Source organism: Falco rusticolus, chromosome W (genome assembly GCF_015220075.1).
Source record: "Falco rusticolus isolate bFalRus1 chromosome W, bFalRus1.pri, whole genome shotgun sequence".
NCBI lineage: Eukaryota > Metazoa > Chordata > Aves > Falconiformes > Falconidae > Falco > Falco rusticolus.
This window is the reverse complement of record NC_051209.1, coordinates 25,432,169-25,450,201: the sequence shown is the minus strand read 5'-3', so window position 1 is coordinate 25,450,201 and position 18,033 is coordinate 25,432,169. Positions and strand designations below refer to the sequence as shown.

The following is an 18,033-nucleotide window of genomic DNA, read 5'->3' as shown; positions in this document are numbered from 1 at the left end:
ACGTGTGGGGATTGGCTACCACTGGGAACCTTTCTACAGTTTTTTTATTAATTTCTCTTAAATCATGTACCAATCTATATTTTCCATCAGCTTTCTTTACAGGTAGTATGGGAGTATTAAAGAGAGACATGCAGGGTTCTAGCAACCCTTGTTTTAATAGTCTGTCAATTTCATGTTTCAGGCCTTGTCTCCCTTCCTTAGACAAAGGGTATTGTTTGATCCTTATAGGGATTTCTGGGTTTCTAATTGTTACTTCAAAGGGTTCAATATTTAACTTTCCTACAGTGTCGGGTGTGTACCATACTTCAGGATTTATCTTTTCCTCATCTACCGTGCGCAGGGGGCACAATTTAATGCTTAATTTGTTTTCCATAACTTCCAGGCTAATTCCTAATTCAGTCATTAGATCCCTTCCCAACAGGTTATAATCAGCTTCGGGGACTAACAACAGGGATCCTAAACTTATTTTCGAATCGGTTTCAAATAATACATCTTTTATTATAGGGACTCCGAAAGGTTCTCCTTTTGCCTGAATAACATCCCTGGGGTAATCTTTGAACAGTAGATCTTTCTGCTCCCGAGTCCACTAGGAACTCGATTTCTTGTCGCTGGGGACCCACTTTTAATTTTATCAAGGGCTCAGATTTTTCACGGGTCCCCAGCAAATAGAGCCCCTGACCCCTCTAATCTTCTTCGAACATCCTTTCATCCGCTGCCCTTTTCCTGCATTCTCTTTTCATGTGTCCTCTCTTTCCACAATAAAAACATATTACTCCTTTCTCCTTTTCTCTTCCTGTTCTCCCCACTTCTTGATTGCCCTTTTCTCCCCTAGAAACAGCTACCCTTGGAGGGGGTGCTACTCTTTGTCCTTCACGAACTGCCGCCACCATCATTTTTACTTGTTTCCTATGAGTCTCATCCTCCCGCCGGACATATACCTTCTGAGCTTCTCTCAACAATTCCTCTAAGCCTCTAGCTTGCCAGTCTTCTAACTTCTCTAACTTCTTCCTAATGTCCACCCATGATTTTGCCACAAACTGGAATTTTAACAATGCTTCCCCCGCAGGGGTGTTGGGGTCCACTCCCAAATATAATTGAAAGTTCTTCCTAAGTCTCTCTAACCATTCTGTGGGATCTTCATCCTTTTTTTGATGTTCACTATAGGCTTTGTTTATGTTCTGTCCCCATGGGACAGATTCCTTAATTCCCTGGATAATTATGTTCCTGAGGTCTTGCATTTCTGTTTGATGGTTAGGGTTTTGGTTATCCCAATTGGGCCGCTGTAATGGCCATTTCTGATCCCCAGGTGGACCTTGCTGGTGTTGCTGTTCCCATATCCTCATTCCAGCTGCCCTAATCATTCGCCTCTCCTCAGTTGTGAATAAAATACCCCAAATAGCTTGTATTTCATCCCATGTATAAATATTGGGCCCCAAGAACTAATCAACCCTTTCTGACACCCCTAAAGGATCTTCCAGGAGATGCCCCATTTCTTTTTTAAATTCCCGAACATCCCCTGAATTAAGGGGTATAGCTACATATCCAATCCCGGGAGCCTGTCCCCCACCTTGCTGGGGAACCATTCCCATTGCGACTTCCCGAAGGGGAAATAAGCCCTGTACCTCTTGTTCCCTTCTCGTCTGACTCCGGGTCACCCACCGCTCCACCCTTGGTGTGCCGGAATCTGAGTCCGAATCCCCTGAATGTATGGGGGCTGTAGGATTGGGTGGTGGTAAGGGTGTAAGAGGGGGAGGTGGTGGAATGTATGGTGGGGGCACCACGGGTGTCTCGTCCTCCGTCCTAGTTTTTTTCTTCTTCTCTTCGCTTAACGTGAAGAGGTTCACCCTGGTCTCAGTAACTATCCACAAGGCAGCGTACTCGCTTTCCTCCAGATTAAAGGGTTCCTTAGAATTCACATATATATTCAGAGCTTGACAAATCCAATCCTTAAAGGATCCAAAAACTGGCCAATAGAGGTGGTCTCCCCTGATATGCTTGCCACCCCATTTTTCCATGCAATAATATATCATTTTTGCCTTATCTTTCCCTTTCCTAGAGGGGAAAGCATCCCAGGTTTTAATCATTAAACCTAATGGACTATCTGGTGGTATGTGGGGGAGCTTAACTTGGGGTCCTCCGCCCATGGGAACAGAGGGCTTGCTTTTTCTCTGTCCCATCTTCCGGAGTACCTTCTCTCACACACACACTCGCTGCCCCCCGTTTGTGACCCAGCCGCTCACGGGGTATGGGAGCTGCACTACTAAGGGGTTCGCACTCGCTTCGCCCGCAATTGGACATCTCACACAGCACACTCCGGGATACTCAACCCCAACTGAACGGATCACCGGCCTATACTCACGCACTCCTGCGTCTTCATCCGGGGCTTCGTGCACAAAGATTACAGGGTTTTCTGGCTTTCTTTTGCTTGTTGTCAAATTTAGGGTTCGTCGGTAGAGGATGTGGTGTGACAGCACCCAGTCAGGGCCGCTGAATTTCAGCGGGGCGCCTCCCTGTATGGGGCTTCCCACCAGATTGCCTCTATCTGAGTCACGGCACCAAATTTGTTATATATGTTGGCGGTAATAACTGGTCAGGGCCAGAGCCAATTGAGCCAAATTAGTTTATTAAAGCAAGCGGCAACAAGCAAAACAGCGCTGGGCGGCCGGGGAGTCTCCTGCTCCACCAACGGCGCGCACCCAGTTCCCGAGAGTCACTGGTTTTATACCCTTTGCCTTCCGGTATACGTGTCTCCTTTAGTGGTATACTCTGCGTTTGTGTGGCTTGTTGCTAAGGGGTCGTTCATTGTCTTCTTCAGCTTCCTGGTGGTCGTGGGGATGAAAGCTCCTTGTCTTCTTCACGTCATGAATTCCTCGCCTCGTACTTCTGTATTTCCTTTTTCCTTGCTTCCTTGACCCCCACACAATGTTATCTTGCTTTACCACATTTGGTTAGTTGAGCGCTTCCGGTTAGTCTTACACAATGTAGCAATATAGTTAGCCTTGCAGTTAGCCTTATATAGTTTCTGTGGCAACCTCCTTCTCCATTATCTTTTAACTAAAATTGATGAACAAACAGTTTACTATCTATCACAGGTTGATTGAGTTCAACCATAAACCAAGCACTGTCAAGTCCACCACTAAACCATGTCCCTAAGCACCATGTCTACATGTCTTTTAAATACCTCCAGGGATGGTGGCTCAACCACTTCCCTGGGAAGCCTGTTCTGATGCTTAAACAACCATTTTGGTGCAGAAATTTTTCCTAATATCCAATCCAAACCTCCCCTGGTGCAACTTGAGGCCATTTCCTCTCCTCCTATCATTTGTTACTTGGGAGAAGAGACTGAAATCCACCTAGCAACAACCTCCTTTCAGGTAGTTGTAAAGACCAATAAGGTCTCCCCTGAGCCTCCTTTTCTCCAGACTAAGCAAGCCCAGTTCTCTCAGCCGCTCCTCATAAGACTTGTTGTCTAGGCCCTTCACCAGCTTAATTGCCCTTCTTTGGACACACTCCAGCACCTCAATGTCTTTCTTGCATTGAGTGGCCAAAAACTGAACACAGTATTCGAGGTGCAGCCTCACCAGTGCCGAGTACAGGGGGATGATCACTTCCCTAGTCCTGCCAGTCACACTATGCCCGAATACAAGCCAGGATGCTGTTGGCCTTCTTGGCCACCTGGGCACACTGCCAGCTCATATTCAGCTGGCTGTTGTTCAACACCCCCAGATCCTTTTCTGCCAGGCAGCTTTCCAGTCACTCTTTACTAACACTAACTCCATACAGAGCAACATTTTGGGCCTGGCTATCCAGCCAGTTTTTACCCAGTGAAGCATACGCCCATCCAAGACAGGAGCAGCCAGTTTCTCCAGAAGAATGCTGTGGGAAACAGTGTCAAAGGCTTTACTAAAGTCCAGGAAGACAACAACATCCACAGCTTTTCCCTCATCCACTAAGTGGGTCACCTTGTCATAAAAGGAGATCAGGTTCATCAAGCAGGACCTGTCTTTCATAAATCCATGCTGACTGGGCCTGATCGCCTGGTTGTCATGTACGTGCTGCATGATGGCCCTCACGGTGATCTGCTCCATAACCTTCCCTGGCACTGAGGTGAGACTGACAGGCCTGTAGTTCCCTGGATCCTCCTTCCAGCCCTTCTTGTAGATGCACGTCAAATTTGCTAACCTCCATTCAAATAGGACCTCCCCGGTTAGCTAGGATTGCTGATAAATGATTGAAAGTGGCTTATTGAGCTCTTCTGCAGGATCCCTCAGTACCCTTGGGTGGATCCCATCTGGCCCCATAGACTTGTGTGTGTCTCAGCGGGGTAGCAGGTTGCTTACCATTTCCCCTTGGATTATGGGGGCTTCATTCTGCTCCTCGTCCCTGTCTTCCAGTTCAGGGGGCTGGGTACCCTCAGAACAATTGGTCTTACTATTAAAGACTGAGGCAAAGAAGTCATTAAGTACCTCATCCTTTTTCACTGTTTCCTTCGCATCCAATAAAAGATGGAGATTCTTATTAGTCCTCCTTTTGCTGTTAATGTATTTATAGAAACGGGGAAGACGACCAGCCTGGCTGAACAGAGAGCTTTGGCTGGAACTCAGAAAAAAAGGAGAGTTTACCACCTTTGGAAGAAGGGGCAGGCAACTCTGGAGGACTATAAGGACGTCACAAGGTTATGCAGGGTAAAGATTAGAGAGGTGAAAACCCAGCTAGAACTCAGGCTGGCCACTGCCATAAAAGATAACAAAAAATGTTTTTACAAATGCATTAGAAACAAAAAAAAAAGGGCCAAGGATAATCTCCTTCCTTAATTGGATGTGGCAGGGAACACTGCCACAAAGGATGAGGAAAAGGCTGAGGTACTCAATGCTTTCTTTGCCTCAGTCTTTAATTGCAAGACCAATTACCTTCAGAGTACTCAGCCCCCTGAGCTGGAAGACAGGGTTGAGGAAAAGCAGAATGAAGTTCCTACGGTCCAGGAGGAAATGGTTAGTGACTTGCTGCATCACTTAGACACACAGAAGTCTATGGGGCCAGATGGGATCCACACAAGGGTACTGAGGCAGCTGGCAGAGGAGCTTGCTAAGCCACTTTCCATAATTTATTAAGAGTCCTGGCATGAATCAGATATCCACCCTCTAGCCCAAGGAGGACCCTATGCCACAGCAGGTGGGTATGCCCTGAAGGAAGCTGCAGCTCATGGAGAGATCATGCCAGAGCAGGTTTTCTGGCAGGACTTGCAACCCCATGGGGGACCCACACTGGAGCAGAACTGCAGCCTGCGGGAATGACCAGTGTTGGAAAAGGTTGTGAAGAACTGTCTCCTGTGGAAGGGACCCCACGGTGGAGCACATAAAAAGTGTGAGGAGGAAGGAGTGGCAGTAATGGACTGATCGCAACCCCCATTAATTGTCCCCTTGCAGAGGGGAGGGGGGATGAGGTAAAGAGTCAGGACTGAAGTTGAGCCTGGGAAGAAGGGGGGTGGGGGGAAGGTGATTTTAAGTTTTGGGATTTTCTTTCCACTACCCTACTCTATTTTTGTTTGGCAATAAATTAATTTCCTCAAGTTGAGTCTGTTTTGCCCATGATGGTAATTGGTGAACAATCTCCTTGTCCTCATCTTGACCCACAAACTTCCCCTGTCTTGCTGAGGAGAGGGAGTGAGAGAGTGGCTTGGTGGGTACCTGGTATCCAGACAATGTGAACCCACCATAGAAATCTAGATTAACTTCAAAGTTTGCTTGTGAGCACAAATGCTAAAACTTTTAAATAAGCTGTGACTGTTGGATCAATTTATGTAGTTTGCAACTGGTATCAGTTTTTTAGGTTCAAGTCCAAAATCTATCTAGGTTTTATGGCCATATATTACATTTATGTACTAAAGTAGTCTGCAACTATTTAACAATTTCAGTTTATTGAAATCATGTGTGAGGGGTTTTCAGACTAACAGGAAGATTCTACCAATTTTTCTGACAATTTTTTTCTTTCCTAAAATACAATTATGGGATTATTTGTGGAGGGAGTACATAACCAAAAGACATGTTCTTAAGCATTCTTTCAATTTGAAAACGGAGGGATTAAAACTTTTCTAAAAAATTAACTTTGAAGATCGTGTCCTTAAACAAAATAAGTTTACAGCGAAGTGAATGTACTCGGAAATTAACTGAAACACATGGTTCTTGACTTTCTACTTTAAAAGCAGGAAAAAAGTATTGAAAGCAATTTTAATGTCTGATAAATTTTTAACTAAAGTAGTGATGACAATAAGCAATGAAATATTACAATTTTTTTTCCAAATAACTATGTTGGGAGAGATGTCTAAGGAGACCTTCCACTGGCAATGACTTTTGCCTGTGTCTAGTCTGTATTTTGTCAAGCATTCTTACAAGATCTTTGATCAGTCTTCTTATGGTCCAAAGAAACATGGACCACAAAGATGTATAAAAATGCTGTATGTGAAATCACAAAATAAAATTATCCACATTTCAAAACTTTAAAAACAGTGAGAAATTGTTAAGGAAATGCTTTAGGTACATCTTCTGCAAGGAAACTATGTAATAATTCAGCTTTACAAATGAGACTGCTTTTTCTACTTTTTTTATTTTTTCCACAGTGTACAGACTCTATACATATAGCCATTTGCACATCAGCCAAAAGCTGTTCCCAGCTTCTAACTATTTTGGTTCAGTACAGCTTAGTCCTTACTTAAGTTTGGTCCTATGCACTTTACCGCATATGTTTATATGTTTGTTTTGGATATATGAACAAATGCGAATTTTGTTATCTTTAAGAAATTAAAAAATAAATCTGGGTGAAGTTATTGCTGGCAAACTAAAAAATGTCTCTCTGCTGCTTATTGTCTTGAATATAAGACCTATCTATTAAAGATGTTTGGCAAGCAAATATCTCTGCTGTGTAAAATTAGTTTCCTGCTGATACAGTTGTCTATTTTTAGCATTCATAGGAATTGGGTTTTAATTTTAATGAATTTTTTTCCTTCCCCTCCCCCGCTTCTCTTGTAGGTAGCATTGGCACTTCATTGCAATACCAGTCAATCCATCAAGAACACATTTGCAGCAATGACAGTGACAAGGTGAGATTTGCATAAATGTTCCATTCACAAGGTACATTTTTTTTTAAATGAAACACATTGATTTTACTGTATTACTAATGTTTGTTTTACAGGCCCAGTAGCTAATTTTTAGTGTTACAATTTGAAATCTTTCTGGCTTTTTAACAAGTATATGTACTAAATTCACTCAAGGTAAAATTTTTAGTTGATTAAAGAGAGATTTCTCTTGTAGTGGATTTTTCTTCTTCTTCACATTCCCTTCTATTCTAAATATTTGTGGTTTACCATAGTGACCCTCACAGGTAATAAAGAGTGGTAACGTCATTGCTAATACATTAGGCACAGTAATGTGTCTTACTCCTATCACAGAATCAGGCTACATTAAGCTATAAGTGTGCACTTACAGTTCAGCACACTAAGCTATAAGTGCAGCACAGCACAGTACTGGGCCTGGGTCTACTCAGGTTAAATGTTTATGTATATCACTAACTCTTCAGTGTACAGTAGTCTCCTGGTTAGGATCGCTACAAGTGATCCCAAACTTAATTCCAGCATAGTGTTTTTTTATGTTATATTACTTTGATTCTACTATAGTTGATGCATGACATGTGTGGACATTGCAGATCATAAAATCACAGAATGGTCAGGGTTGGAAGGGACCTCTGGAGATCATCTAGTCCAACCCCCTGCTAAAGCAGGTTCACCTGGAACAGGTTGCACAGAATCACATCCAGGCAGATTTTTAATATCTCCAGAGAAGGAGACTCCACAACCTCTCCGGGCAGCCTGTTGCAGTGCTGCGTCACCCTCAAAGTAAAGATCTTCCTCATATTCAGATGTAACTGCCTGTGTTACAGTTTGTGCTTGTTGCCCCTTGACCTGTCGGTTGGTACTACTGAAAAGAGCCTGACCCCATCCTCTTGACACTCCCCTTAAGATATTTGTAAACATTGATAAGATCCCCTCTCAGTCTTCTCTTCTCCAGGCTAAACAGGCCCAGCTCCCTCAGCCTTTCCTCATAAGGGAGATGCTCCAGTCCCCTCTACAGTCAATCCTTCAATTCTAAATTAGATGAAAAGTTCTGCTACTTAATTGATCTAAATAACAACGATGATAATCTGTGTTTTGCTGGGAGTCTTGCAGTGCTTACAGCGTTGAGGGATCTAACGGATGCAGAACTGTGAATAGATACAAAAGAGCTACAGGACAAACTGAGTGTAAGGGTATGTGGAAAAGGAGTCCATCTGATCAAGGGCCTTTTCAATGCAAAACAAGATAATAAGTAAGGGGGAATCCATTAACAAGAACACACAGAGACACAAACCTGGTAGACAAGGGATAACAGAGACAATGCCAAGGACCAAAAGTCTCTGGTCACTAACTGATGTGCCATCAAGAAACTACATGCTTTGGAGAGGGCCACCTGGTCTTTGTAACTGATAAGAAGCAGGAAACTAGAGGTATATAAGGATTTGGGATATTCAAGGGGAACCTGTTCTAAAATCTATTAGGGAACGTTTAGGGGAAAGGGATTGGGAAGGAACAAAGCAGGTATAAAAAGGGATAGTCATATAAAATGGGGCTGTTGCAGCCCTCTCCAAATTATCAAGCTGCAACAAGGTCTTTTACCATCTCACACCAGCATACTCTTCATGCCAGTCCCTCTGCTACCTTCTCCATGTCTCACCTCATCCAGGGTACATGTTCTCTCTCCTCTTGCTTCTTCCTCCACTGCTCTCTCTTCATTGTCTCTCAACCACTTAACCAGTCACACCTGCACCTTATCGACATTGGCCAACCCACTGCCCCTGAAGCCAACCCACAGTTGTAAGTTGTATATTAACAATGCTAATTAACCCAGCTTCATTCTTCTACAATTCCCCCTTTTTTTCTTAACATTTCATACCTTATGTTTTTAACAATCATTACAACCTTTTTACAAATAGATTTTTCATACAGTCTTCTATAACGCCTCTACAAATTCCCCCCCCCCCTTTTTTTTTTCCTTCTTTTTAAGATTTTATACCTCATTTAATTACCAACCATCACAAACTTTTTAGAAATAAACTTCTCATACAATTCGGACAACTTGTCCCTGAATTCATATTCCTTCCTCACTTTTTTCTTGGGCTTTTCAGCTTCTGCAGGTTGATCACCTTTCTTCTTATCTGCTTTTTTAGCATCTGGGACTTTGATTTCTTCAGAGAGGGATTCTGATGAACTTATAGTGCCTTGTCCTTTCACCTCTTGGATCATACCGGACAGTAACCTGAGTGAGCTTTCAGCAGTAGCAGATCTAGAATACAGCACTAACACATCATTCTGTGTCCTGAAAAACTTCTCAACATCCTTGTGGTTGCCCATTTCTTCTTCAACTGGAGACACCTTCAATGAATACAGAAATACCGGCAAGAATACCACCAGGCCGAGCAGCAGCAGCCACGGCAGGAGCCGCTCACAGCACCATGCTGCTCCTACACCTTCCCCTGGCACAGCCATCACCACTGTCTAGCCGGACCCACCACCGCTGCAGGCTGCTGCCACATCTGGCTGTGTACCCCGCCACTATCGCCTGTTACCCTCAGTCTCTAAATTCCACAGCAGTCAGGCTTCCTTCTCTTTGATCCCAATGACTCACCTTTACCAGTGTCTGATCCAGATCCCTAGGCTCTTCCCACCTATCTCAAACACGATCTGGATCGCAGGCTATCCCCGCCTCTCTCTACTACATTGGGCACCACCATCACTGTTCAAAACTTCAAACATCCCCCAGCACAGCCATCACTGCTGTCACCGCTCATTACACTCAGTCTCATAATCTGAAGGGCCTCACACAGGGCACCAATTGTCTCAGCATTCTCCAGACTATCAAGCTGCAACAAGGTCTTTTACCATCTCATACAACACACTCTTCATGCCAGTCCCTCTGCTACTTTCACCTTATCTAAGGCACATGTTTTCTCTCCTCTTGCTTCTTCCTCTCTGCTCTCTCTCCATTGGCTCTCAACCACTTAACAGAACCAGCCACAGCTGCACCTTATCTACATCTACCAACCTGCCGCCCCTGAAGCCAACCCACAGCTGTATATTATCAATGCTAATTAACCCAGCTTCATTCTTCTACATGGGGCTGTTCAGTACACTGGTCTGACTAAGCTCTGTGGCTGATTATTGCAGTCTGTCCTAGCTTTTAATAAATCCATAACTATTGCTGTGTGTAATCTCACTCTCTGACCTGTGTGTGTGAGTGTTATAAGGACTAGGTGCCAGTCACTGGTGAGACTGACATGAGTGGATTTGATGCCAGCAACTGGATTCAGACTGGGAGTGTAGGTGCTCCCTGGCCCATGTTGTCAGCAACTGAAGTGACTAGGTGTGTCTCAGTGCCAGTCACTGGAGTGAGGGTCTTGGCTCCACTTACATGGGGCTGAGCACCTCCTCCTCCTTCACTGACCTTGGAGTCTGCAGGTTGTTTCTCTTGCATTTTCTCACTTGTCTCTCTTTGGCTACTGTTGTACAAGGCTTCCCCCCCCCCCCCCCCCCCTTCTTAAATATGTTATCATAGAGGTGCTACCACTGTCGCTGATTGGCTCAGCCTTGGCCAGTGGCAAGTCCATTTTGAAGCTGGCTAGCATTGGCTCCATTGGACACAGAGGAAGCTTCTAGCAGCTTCTCACAGAAACCATCCCTGTAACCCCCCTGCTACCAAAACCTTGTCATACAAATCTAGTACAGGGGTACACTCTCAGCCTTACTGCTTGAACCTGCAAATGTGAAAGCAGCAGCTGCATCCATCAGCCTGGGATGGAGACCCTCGGGTCTCCTGGCTGGGCTCCATCAGCCAGTCCCTGCACCTGCTGCATGCAATGGCTATTTATAACATCTCTTAACACTGGGGTGATATGTATACAGGAAGGTTGTACTAAGCAACATCCTCTTCTTTGAGGCTGCTACATGTTAATATATGTGTCAGCCTCCTATCTGAGGAAAAAAAAAGTTGGGGAATTTTTAAGCCAAACAATATTCTTATGTATCTCAAGATGTTTCCTCCTTTTGCACAACTAACATTTTTATGGTGTTATGGATGTGCCCTAGTTCCAGATGGGACAGAGTTAATTTTCTTCTTAGTTGCTGGTACAGTGCTGTGTTTGGGATTTGGTGTGAGAACAATGTTGATAACATATAGAGGATCTGAGGCCTGCTATGCTGCAACTGAAAAAGAGATATTGGCAGCTTATGAAAGGGTTTGAGTCTCTTTGGACATGATTGGTACTGACACACAACTCCTTCTGGTGCCCCGTTTGCCAGTGCTGGGCTGGAAGTTCAAAAGGAGGATCTCCTCTACTCTACAGATCACGCAACTGCTACTGCATGAAGTGGGTCGCATTGATCACACAATGAGCTTGAATGGGAAACCCCAGTTGTCCAGGAATCCTGGAAGTGATTATGGACTGGCCAGAAGGTAAAGATTTCAGAATGTCACCAGAGGAAGAGGTGACATTGCTGAAGTGTCCCCCATTGTATAATAAACTGCCAGAATATGAGAAGCAATATGCCTTGTTTACTGATTGGTCCTGCCATATTGTAGGAAAGCATCGGAGATGGAAGACAGCTGTATGGATTCCCCTATGACAAGTCACAGAAACTGCTGAAGGAGGTGAATAGAGTCAGTTTGCAGAGGTGAAAGCTATCCAGCTGGCTTTAGACATTGCTGAATGAGAGAAATGGCCAATAGTTTACCTCTATACTGATTCATGGATGGTGGCAAATGCCCTGTGGGGGTGGTTGCAGCAATGGAAGCAAAGTAATTGGCAACGCAGAGGTAAACCCATTTGGGCTGCTGCGTTATGGCAAGATATTGTTGTCCGGGTGCGAAGAGGGTCCCCTGTGGAGAGTTGGCCAAGTCACGACAATCACACCAATATGGCTACATGCCGTGCTCACTTTATTAAACAAACAGGTCATATTTATAACTTAAACCAATTGCTCACACAACTCTACACACAGGTGATTGGATAAAAGTTTCTGGTCACGCGGGCGTCTGTGTCGCTGATTGGTGAGCATGCTGCAGGCACCTGATCAGTGTGTGCCGATGAGAGTGTGTTGATTTTGCGGTTCCCAGGACTTGCTCTGCACGTGGCTTCTTGTTTGTGCATAGCTTGTTTTCTTTCTCACACTGCTTGTTCCAAGGACAATTTAAAGTTGCTCTGCAGCTTTAACTAACAGGCCTGGGTTGTCCAACCCGGACAATGGTAACATATGTCCTCGGTCCTTTAAAAATTCCTCTACAAGGGTGGACAACCTGGTTGTAAAAGTACATCATGTAGATGCTCATGTACCCAAGAGTTGGGCCACTGAGGAACTTGTAAACAACCAGCAGGTAGATCAAGCAGCCAAGATTGAAGTGGCACAAGTAGATTTGGATTGGCAACATAAAGGTGAATTATTCATAGCTCGATGGGCCCATGACACTTCTGGTCATCAAGGATGAGATGCAACATATAGATGGGCCTGGGATCGAGGGGTGGACCTCGAACATTTAATCTGCATCTGCCTTACCTGGAGTCTCACACACACTTGAGAGCTTTTAGCTGCTGAAAGATTGCTTTGGATATGTCTTTAATCTTGATTCCTTTGAACCATTAAAAAATTTTCTTGAAGTGGAAGCATTCTCTCTCTTGTTTCTCTGATGTCCCTCATCTTCTATAGTTCTTTGTTTTCATTTAGTGCTTTTCAAACTTTGTTTCCTAGTAGTTCCCACTTCCTAGTTCACTTGCAGTAACTTTGTCGCTTCTATTCCTCCCCACCACCTCAGCTCTTGTCAAAAAGTGCTGTGCTTTTTTTTGCCTGAATACCACTATGCATGCATCCTTTAGTTTTGTTCCTTAGAGAGTCCTCTAATCCTCACCGTTATAACTGAATAACTTCCTGTCAGTCTCACAATTCTGTCTCCATTCCTGTAATCACTGGTTTTCCATTAGTAATAGGCCAACTTAATGATTATATGATTTCAGCCCCATCCTCTCTCCACAGCCTTTCATCTTAATGCAGTGTCTGGCTTGGTCAGCTCCTTGAGTTTTTGATAGAATCCTCTCCATGTTGTTTCATGCTACAGTAAGAATGGACTATTATATAAGAGAGAATGAAAGCACAAATAACACAATTTGTAATTCTTTTGAAAAGAGAGAATACCTAGGAGACTTCAGTAAAGCTTTGAGATGGTTCTGTCTCTTGGCAAATAAAGAAAAATAACAATTTGGTTTTCTTCCTCACTGGTTATTTCTTCAGAGGCTTCAACTGTGTTTGGATTGTTCTGAATTAAGGCTGCTGTGTGCTGAATGTTTTTGATGAGCTGGTGTTCTGCATCAGAGTGGGAGAAGAAAGGAGAGTGTAGGGTTCTTTCTGGATCTCTAAGGAAGGCCCAACAATAAATCGCATAATAAAATATCTGGTTTAATATTATATAATACGAAGAGGAATATAGATAGCAAGTAAATCTTACATCCCTTCAGATGCTGGGAACCTTGCTTTTGTGCAGCTTCAGATAGACCCCGGATGGATTTTCCCATGGCATGCTGCACAGATCCCATCCATGGAGAGGATCTTCCTCCCTCTCATGCCATGGCACCTTTTATTTTGTGTAACAAGCAGAATCATATCTTCTGACATGTTGCAATGTTTTCTCTATCATAACATCCACCAATGTGCAGCACAACTCAGCATGGGACATTCCAGCAGATACCCTTACAGCAGCTACTCATGCTAACATATGGGCTTCTCAAGCCCTAAGTACAAGGCTCAATAGAGCAGACATGGCCTGCTCAAGATCACTAGCACCTCAATTACAATATCTTCTTCAAGACTCCCATTACAGCTGGTTCCATTTCAGTGCTTCTTATTCCTTCAAAAATTGGCCAGTGTGTTGCAAGGACAGATGGACAGCTGTTTTGGACATTAAGTACTCTAGTAGGTTTTTAGTTTGCTATGCTGCATGTATAAAAACTTGTTGGTTAAAAAAATTGGATATGAAGCTTTAGCATATGATTGTTTTCAACTAGTGTGCCTATTATAATGTATTGCACTATGAAATTAAAATGTTCAGTTATTACTGAAGGGTATACATATTTTTTTTCAAAAATAAAGTAAAAGTCTAATTGACATAAAATATGCTTGATAGATAGCCTTTGCATAAAATAAGGATATGTTTTAGAGTTTGAGGCGTCTTTCTGTGGGATGTTCCATATTGTCTACGGAAGTAGAGCAGATGGAGTGGTAAATGAGCAAAAGCTACTATTTGATTTAAGTGGTCCTGTGGAATGAACTTGCCAAAACAAGTGGTAAAGTTTCAAGTGTTTGAGTATGTGGATATGAGAGAAATAAGTAGATGTGTACATGAAGAACCTGACAAGACTGCTATATGTTTGTTCTGTGGAGTGTGGTAGGGGGAGAAGGGTGTGTGTATATCATTCTCAACTGTCTACCAAGCCAAGGATGGAGCTTACCTAGGAAACTTCTTCTTTATCCTCTGCATCCTTATTGGGTCTGAGAACTACTAAAAAATGCTCTTCTCGAGACCCAAACACATAATTCTGGTATGGAGGTTGTTTTTTATTGCTGTTTTCAATAACTAATGATTCTGTATTTGATTTTAAAAAAGAACTGTAATAGCTGTAGTTAATGTAAACAACTTTTTTTTTTTCTAAGTTCTTCAGAAGAGGGTTAGTCTAACCAGGACAGAACAGTTTTGGGCACTATACAAAGTACAAATCTCTATCTTGTGCACTTTAAATTGTTATGCGGAGGGGTGTGTGTGTGTGATGTAGATGTTGTTTATTGATTTTAGCAATGCTTTTGACTTTGTCTCTGATAACATCCTCATAGACAAACTGATGAAGTACAGGATAGATATATGGACAGTGAGATGGACTGAAATCTGGCTGAACTTCCAAGTTCAAAGGATTATGATCAATGGCATAAAATCCAGTTGGAAGCCAGTCTCTAGTTGTATAACCCAGGGTTGATACAGGGACCAATAGTGTTTAATCTCTTTAAAAAAAAACACAACTGGGAGGAGTGGTTGATGCAACATATGGGCAGATAGAAACTTAATGAAATTCAGCAAAGGGAGATGCCAAGTCCTGCACCTGGGCAGGAATAAGCCCATGTACTACTAGGCTGGGGGCTAACTGACTGAAGCAAAAGACCTAGGGGTCCTGGTGGACAGCAAGTTGAACAGCCATGTGCCCTTGTGGCAGATGACCAGCAGCATCCTTGGCTGTATTAGGAAGAGTATTGCCAGCAGTCTGAGGAGAGGTGATCCTTCCCCTCTAGTCAGCACTGGTGATGCCACATCTGGACTTTTGTGTCCAGTTCTGGGCTTCCCAGTACAAAGGATATATGGACATACTGGAGAGAGTCCAGAAAAGGACCACAAAGATGATTGGGGGACTGGAACATCTTTCACATGAGGAAAAGCTGAGACAGCTGGGACTGTTTAGCCTAGAAAAGAGGGGACTCAGGGAATATCTTATCAATATATATAAATACCTGACGGGAGGGAGTAAAAAAATGGAACCAGAATCTTCTCAGTGGCACCCAGTAATAGGACAAGAGGCAATGGGCACAAACATATACCACACTTCATAGGGTACATCTTATTTTACAACACAAGTTGTGTTTCTTTTAATAAGTAGATGTTCATTTTTTACCATTTAATTCATAGAAATGAATAAGTAACCCAACACATGTTAAAAAGAAGTTTCTGTGGTTTAGCTTCCATTTTTTAAGTTGATGTCATTCCTCCCCTCCCTTTTCTCCCATCTTTTCCAAACTCCATTGTTTTGGAAGCATTCTAACAAACTTGCTTGTTCTGCCTCTCATAGGATAGAAATGCAGGGTGTTCACATTGTGAGTTGTATGGGTTTGTGGTTTAGTGTGTGTTTTGGTGTTTGAGGCTTTTTTTGTTTGTTTGTTTTGATTTGGTTGGTTGGTTTACACAAAGAAGAGAGGTCAAGATTGCAGATATATTTGGTTTATGTGGCAAGGTTTTGGTAGTGGGGGGGCTGCAGGGGTGGCCTCTGTGAGAAGAGGCCAGCGTTGGCCCCATGTCAGAGCCATTTCCAGTTGGCTCCAAATGGACCCGTCACTGGCCAAAGCTGAGACAATCAGCAAAGTTGGTGGCACCTCTGTGAAAACATATTTAATAAAGGGCAAAAAATGCTATGCAGCAGCTGTGAAAGAGAGGAGTGAGGAGAAAATGTGAGACAGACAAAGCAGTATGAACACCAAGGTCAGTGAAGGAGGGGGAAGAGGTACTCCAGGTGCTCGAGCAGAGATTCCCCTGCATCCCATGGAAGAGACCATGGTGAAGCAAATATCCCCACTATAGCCTGTGGAGAGCCCATGCTGGACCTGTTTGTGAAGGACTGTGTCCCATGGAAGGGACCTGTGCTAGAGCAGGGGTGTGAAAAGGAAGGAGCAACAGAGATAAACTGTTATGAACTGACTGCAAGCCCCCGTTCCTGCCCCGTGTCACTCAGGATGCAGGGGAGGTAATAGAGCAGTCTGGCATGAAAGAGTGAAGTTAAGCCTGGGAAGGGGGCAAGGGGAAGATGTTCTTTTAATTTTGTCTTTGTTTCTCACTATCCAAATCTATTTTAATTGGCAATAAATTAAATTAATCTTCCGCAAGTCAAGTCTGTTTTGCTTGTAACAGTAATTGATAAGTGACCTCCCTGTCTGTCTCAACTAGTGAGGTTTTTCATCTTAATTTCTTCCCATGTCCTGTTGAGGAGGGGGAGTGAGAGAGCAGCTGAGTGGGTGTCTGGCAGCCAGCCAAAGGTTAATCCATCACATCAGGTTTTCCTCTGAAATAGTATTTTCACTGAAGTAGTAGAAATGGGCAGTACCATTCTGGAATTTATTTGTCTGTATCCCTGAAATATACATCCTAGTTTTAAGGTATATGTTGCTTTCAGTAATAGTTGACAATTTCAGGAATGCTATCTCTTCTTCTGTACTGTGTCTTCTAAGACATACCTAGCATTTGATGGGGAGAAACAACTGCTCAGAGAGGTACTCACCATCTTAAAAATAACTGCTAGAATTCTATGCAAAAATACTCCAAGTTGCTCTCTGCTCCAAACTTTTGAGTTCTTCTGCAGGCAAATGCTCCTAGAAACTTTGTACTTTACATGCAGAGAAGACTTATTTACAAGCTCCCTTTGTGCTGTCTCACAATCCTTTTTACCTACACTAATGATTGGCTTGTTTTGGCCTTCCTTACAGGTATCCAGAGTTTAAGGCAGCTCTCAGAGTTTTGGGAGGTCAATTTTTTCTATGTCATATTTTCAGTAGCCCAAGTTCCAACTGTCTTCATGTTCCTTCATTGAGAAATCCTGTTTCTGTGTCCAGACAGCCAGATTTTCAAGATTTATCTGTCAAATTTGAAATCAAGGCTTAACTCTGGGAGAGAGGGTAGGGTGTAATTCTGAATATCAATAGTGTTGTTCTTAATGACCTGCCAGTACTCTAGAGCAGGGGTCCTCAAACTACAGCCTGTGGGCCGGATACGGCCCCCCAGGGTCCTCAATCTGGCCCCCGGTATTTACAGAACCGCCCCGCCCCCCCCCCCCCGCCGGGGGATGGGGGGGGAAACCAAGCAGCCGCAGATGACTGCCTGCCACTTCATCCGCGCCAGCCCCCTGGCTAAAAAGTTTGAGGACCCCTGCTCTGGAGTTCCTTTGCCCTTCAGAGCTGTCTTCCATGATATCCCACCAGGCCAAGATCTGTACTTTGTGGCTTGGCTTTTTCACTCTTCTCAGGTTCTTGAACACTGCTATTTCATGGTCACTGCAGCCAAGGATACCATTTATTATCATGTCCCCAACCAGTTCTCCCTTGCTAAATAGCAGAACCAGCTGTGGATCTCTTCATTCATCATCTCCTTCATTCTCATT

General features: G+C 43.6%; 1 protein-coding gene and 1 long non-coding RNA gene across 5 annotated transcripts in view; one reads left to right on the top strand and one right to left on the bottom strand.

The window, feature by feature from the left end:
- The window catches only part of LOC119140693 (E3 ubiquitin-protein ligase RNF38-like), a 176,147-nt gene that overhangs the window by 73,236 nt on the left and 84,878 nt on the right, over positions 1–18,033 (top strand). For all 4 annotated transcript variants that reach the window (XM_037372224.1, XM_037372227.1, XM_037372225.1 and 1 more), the window contains one exon: positions 7,026–7,096. In XM_037372224.1, the coding sequence (XP_037228121.1) occupies positions 7,026–7,096 (71 nt within the window). The remainder of the gene's footprint in view (positions 1–7,025; positions 7,097–18,033) is intronic.
- LOC119140695 lies at positions 2,015–17,620 on the bottom strand. The gene is made up of 3 exons (XR_005101691.1): positions 17,605–17,620; positions 10,112–10,122; positions 2,015–2,586 (listed from the first exon to the last, which is right to left on the bottom strand). It is a non-coding gene; the product is annotated as an uncharacterized LOC119140695 (long non-coding RNA).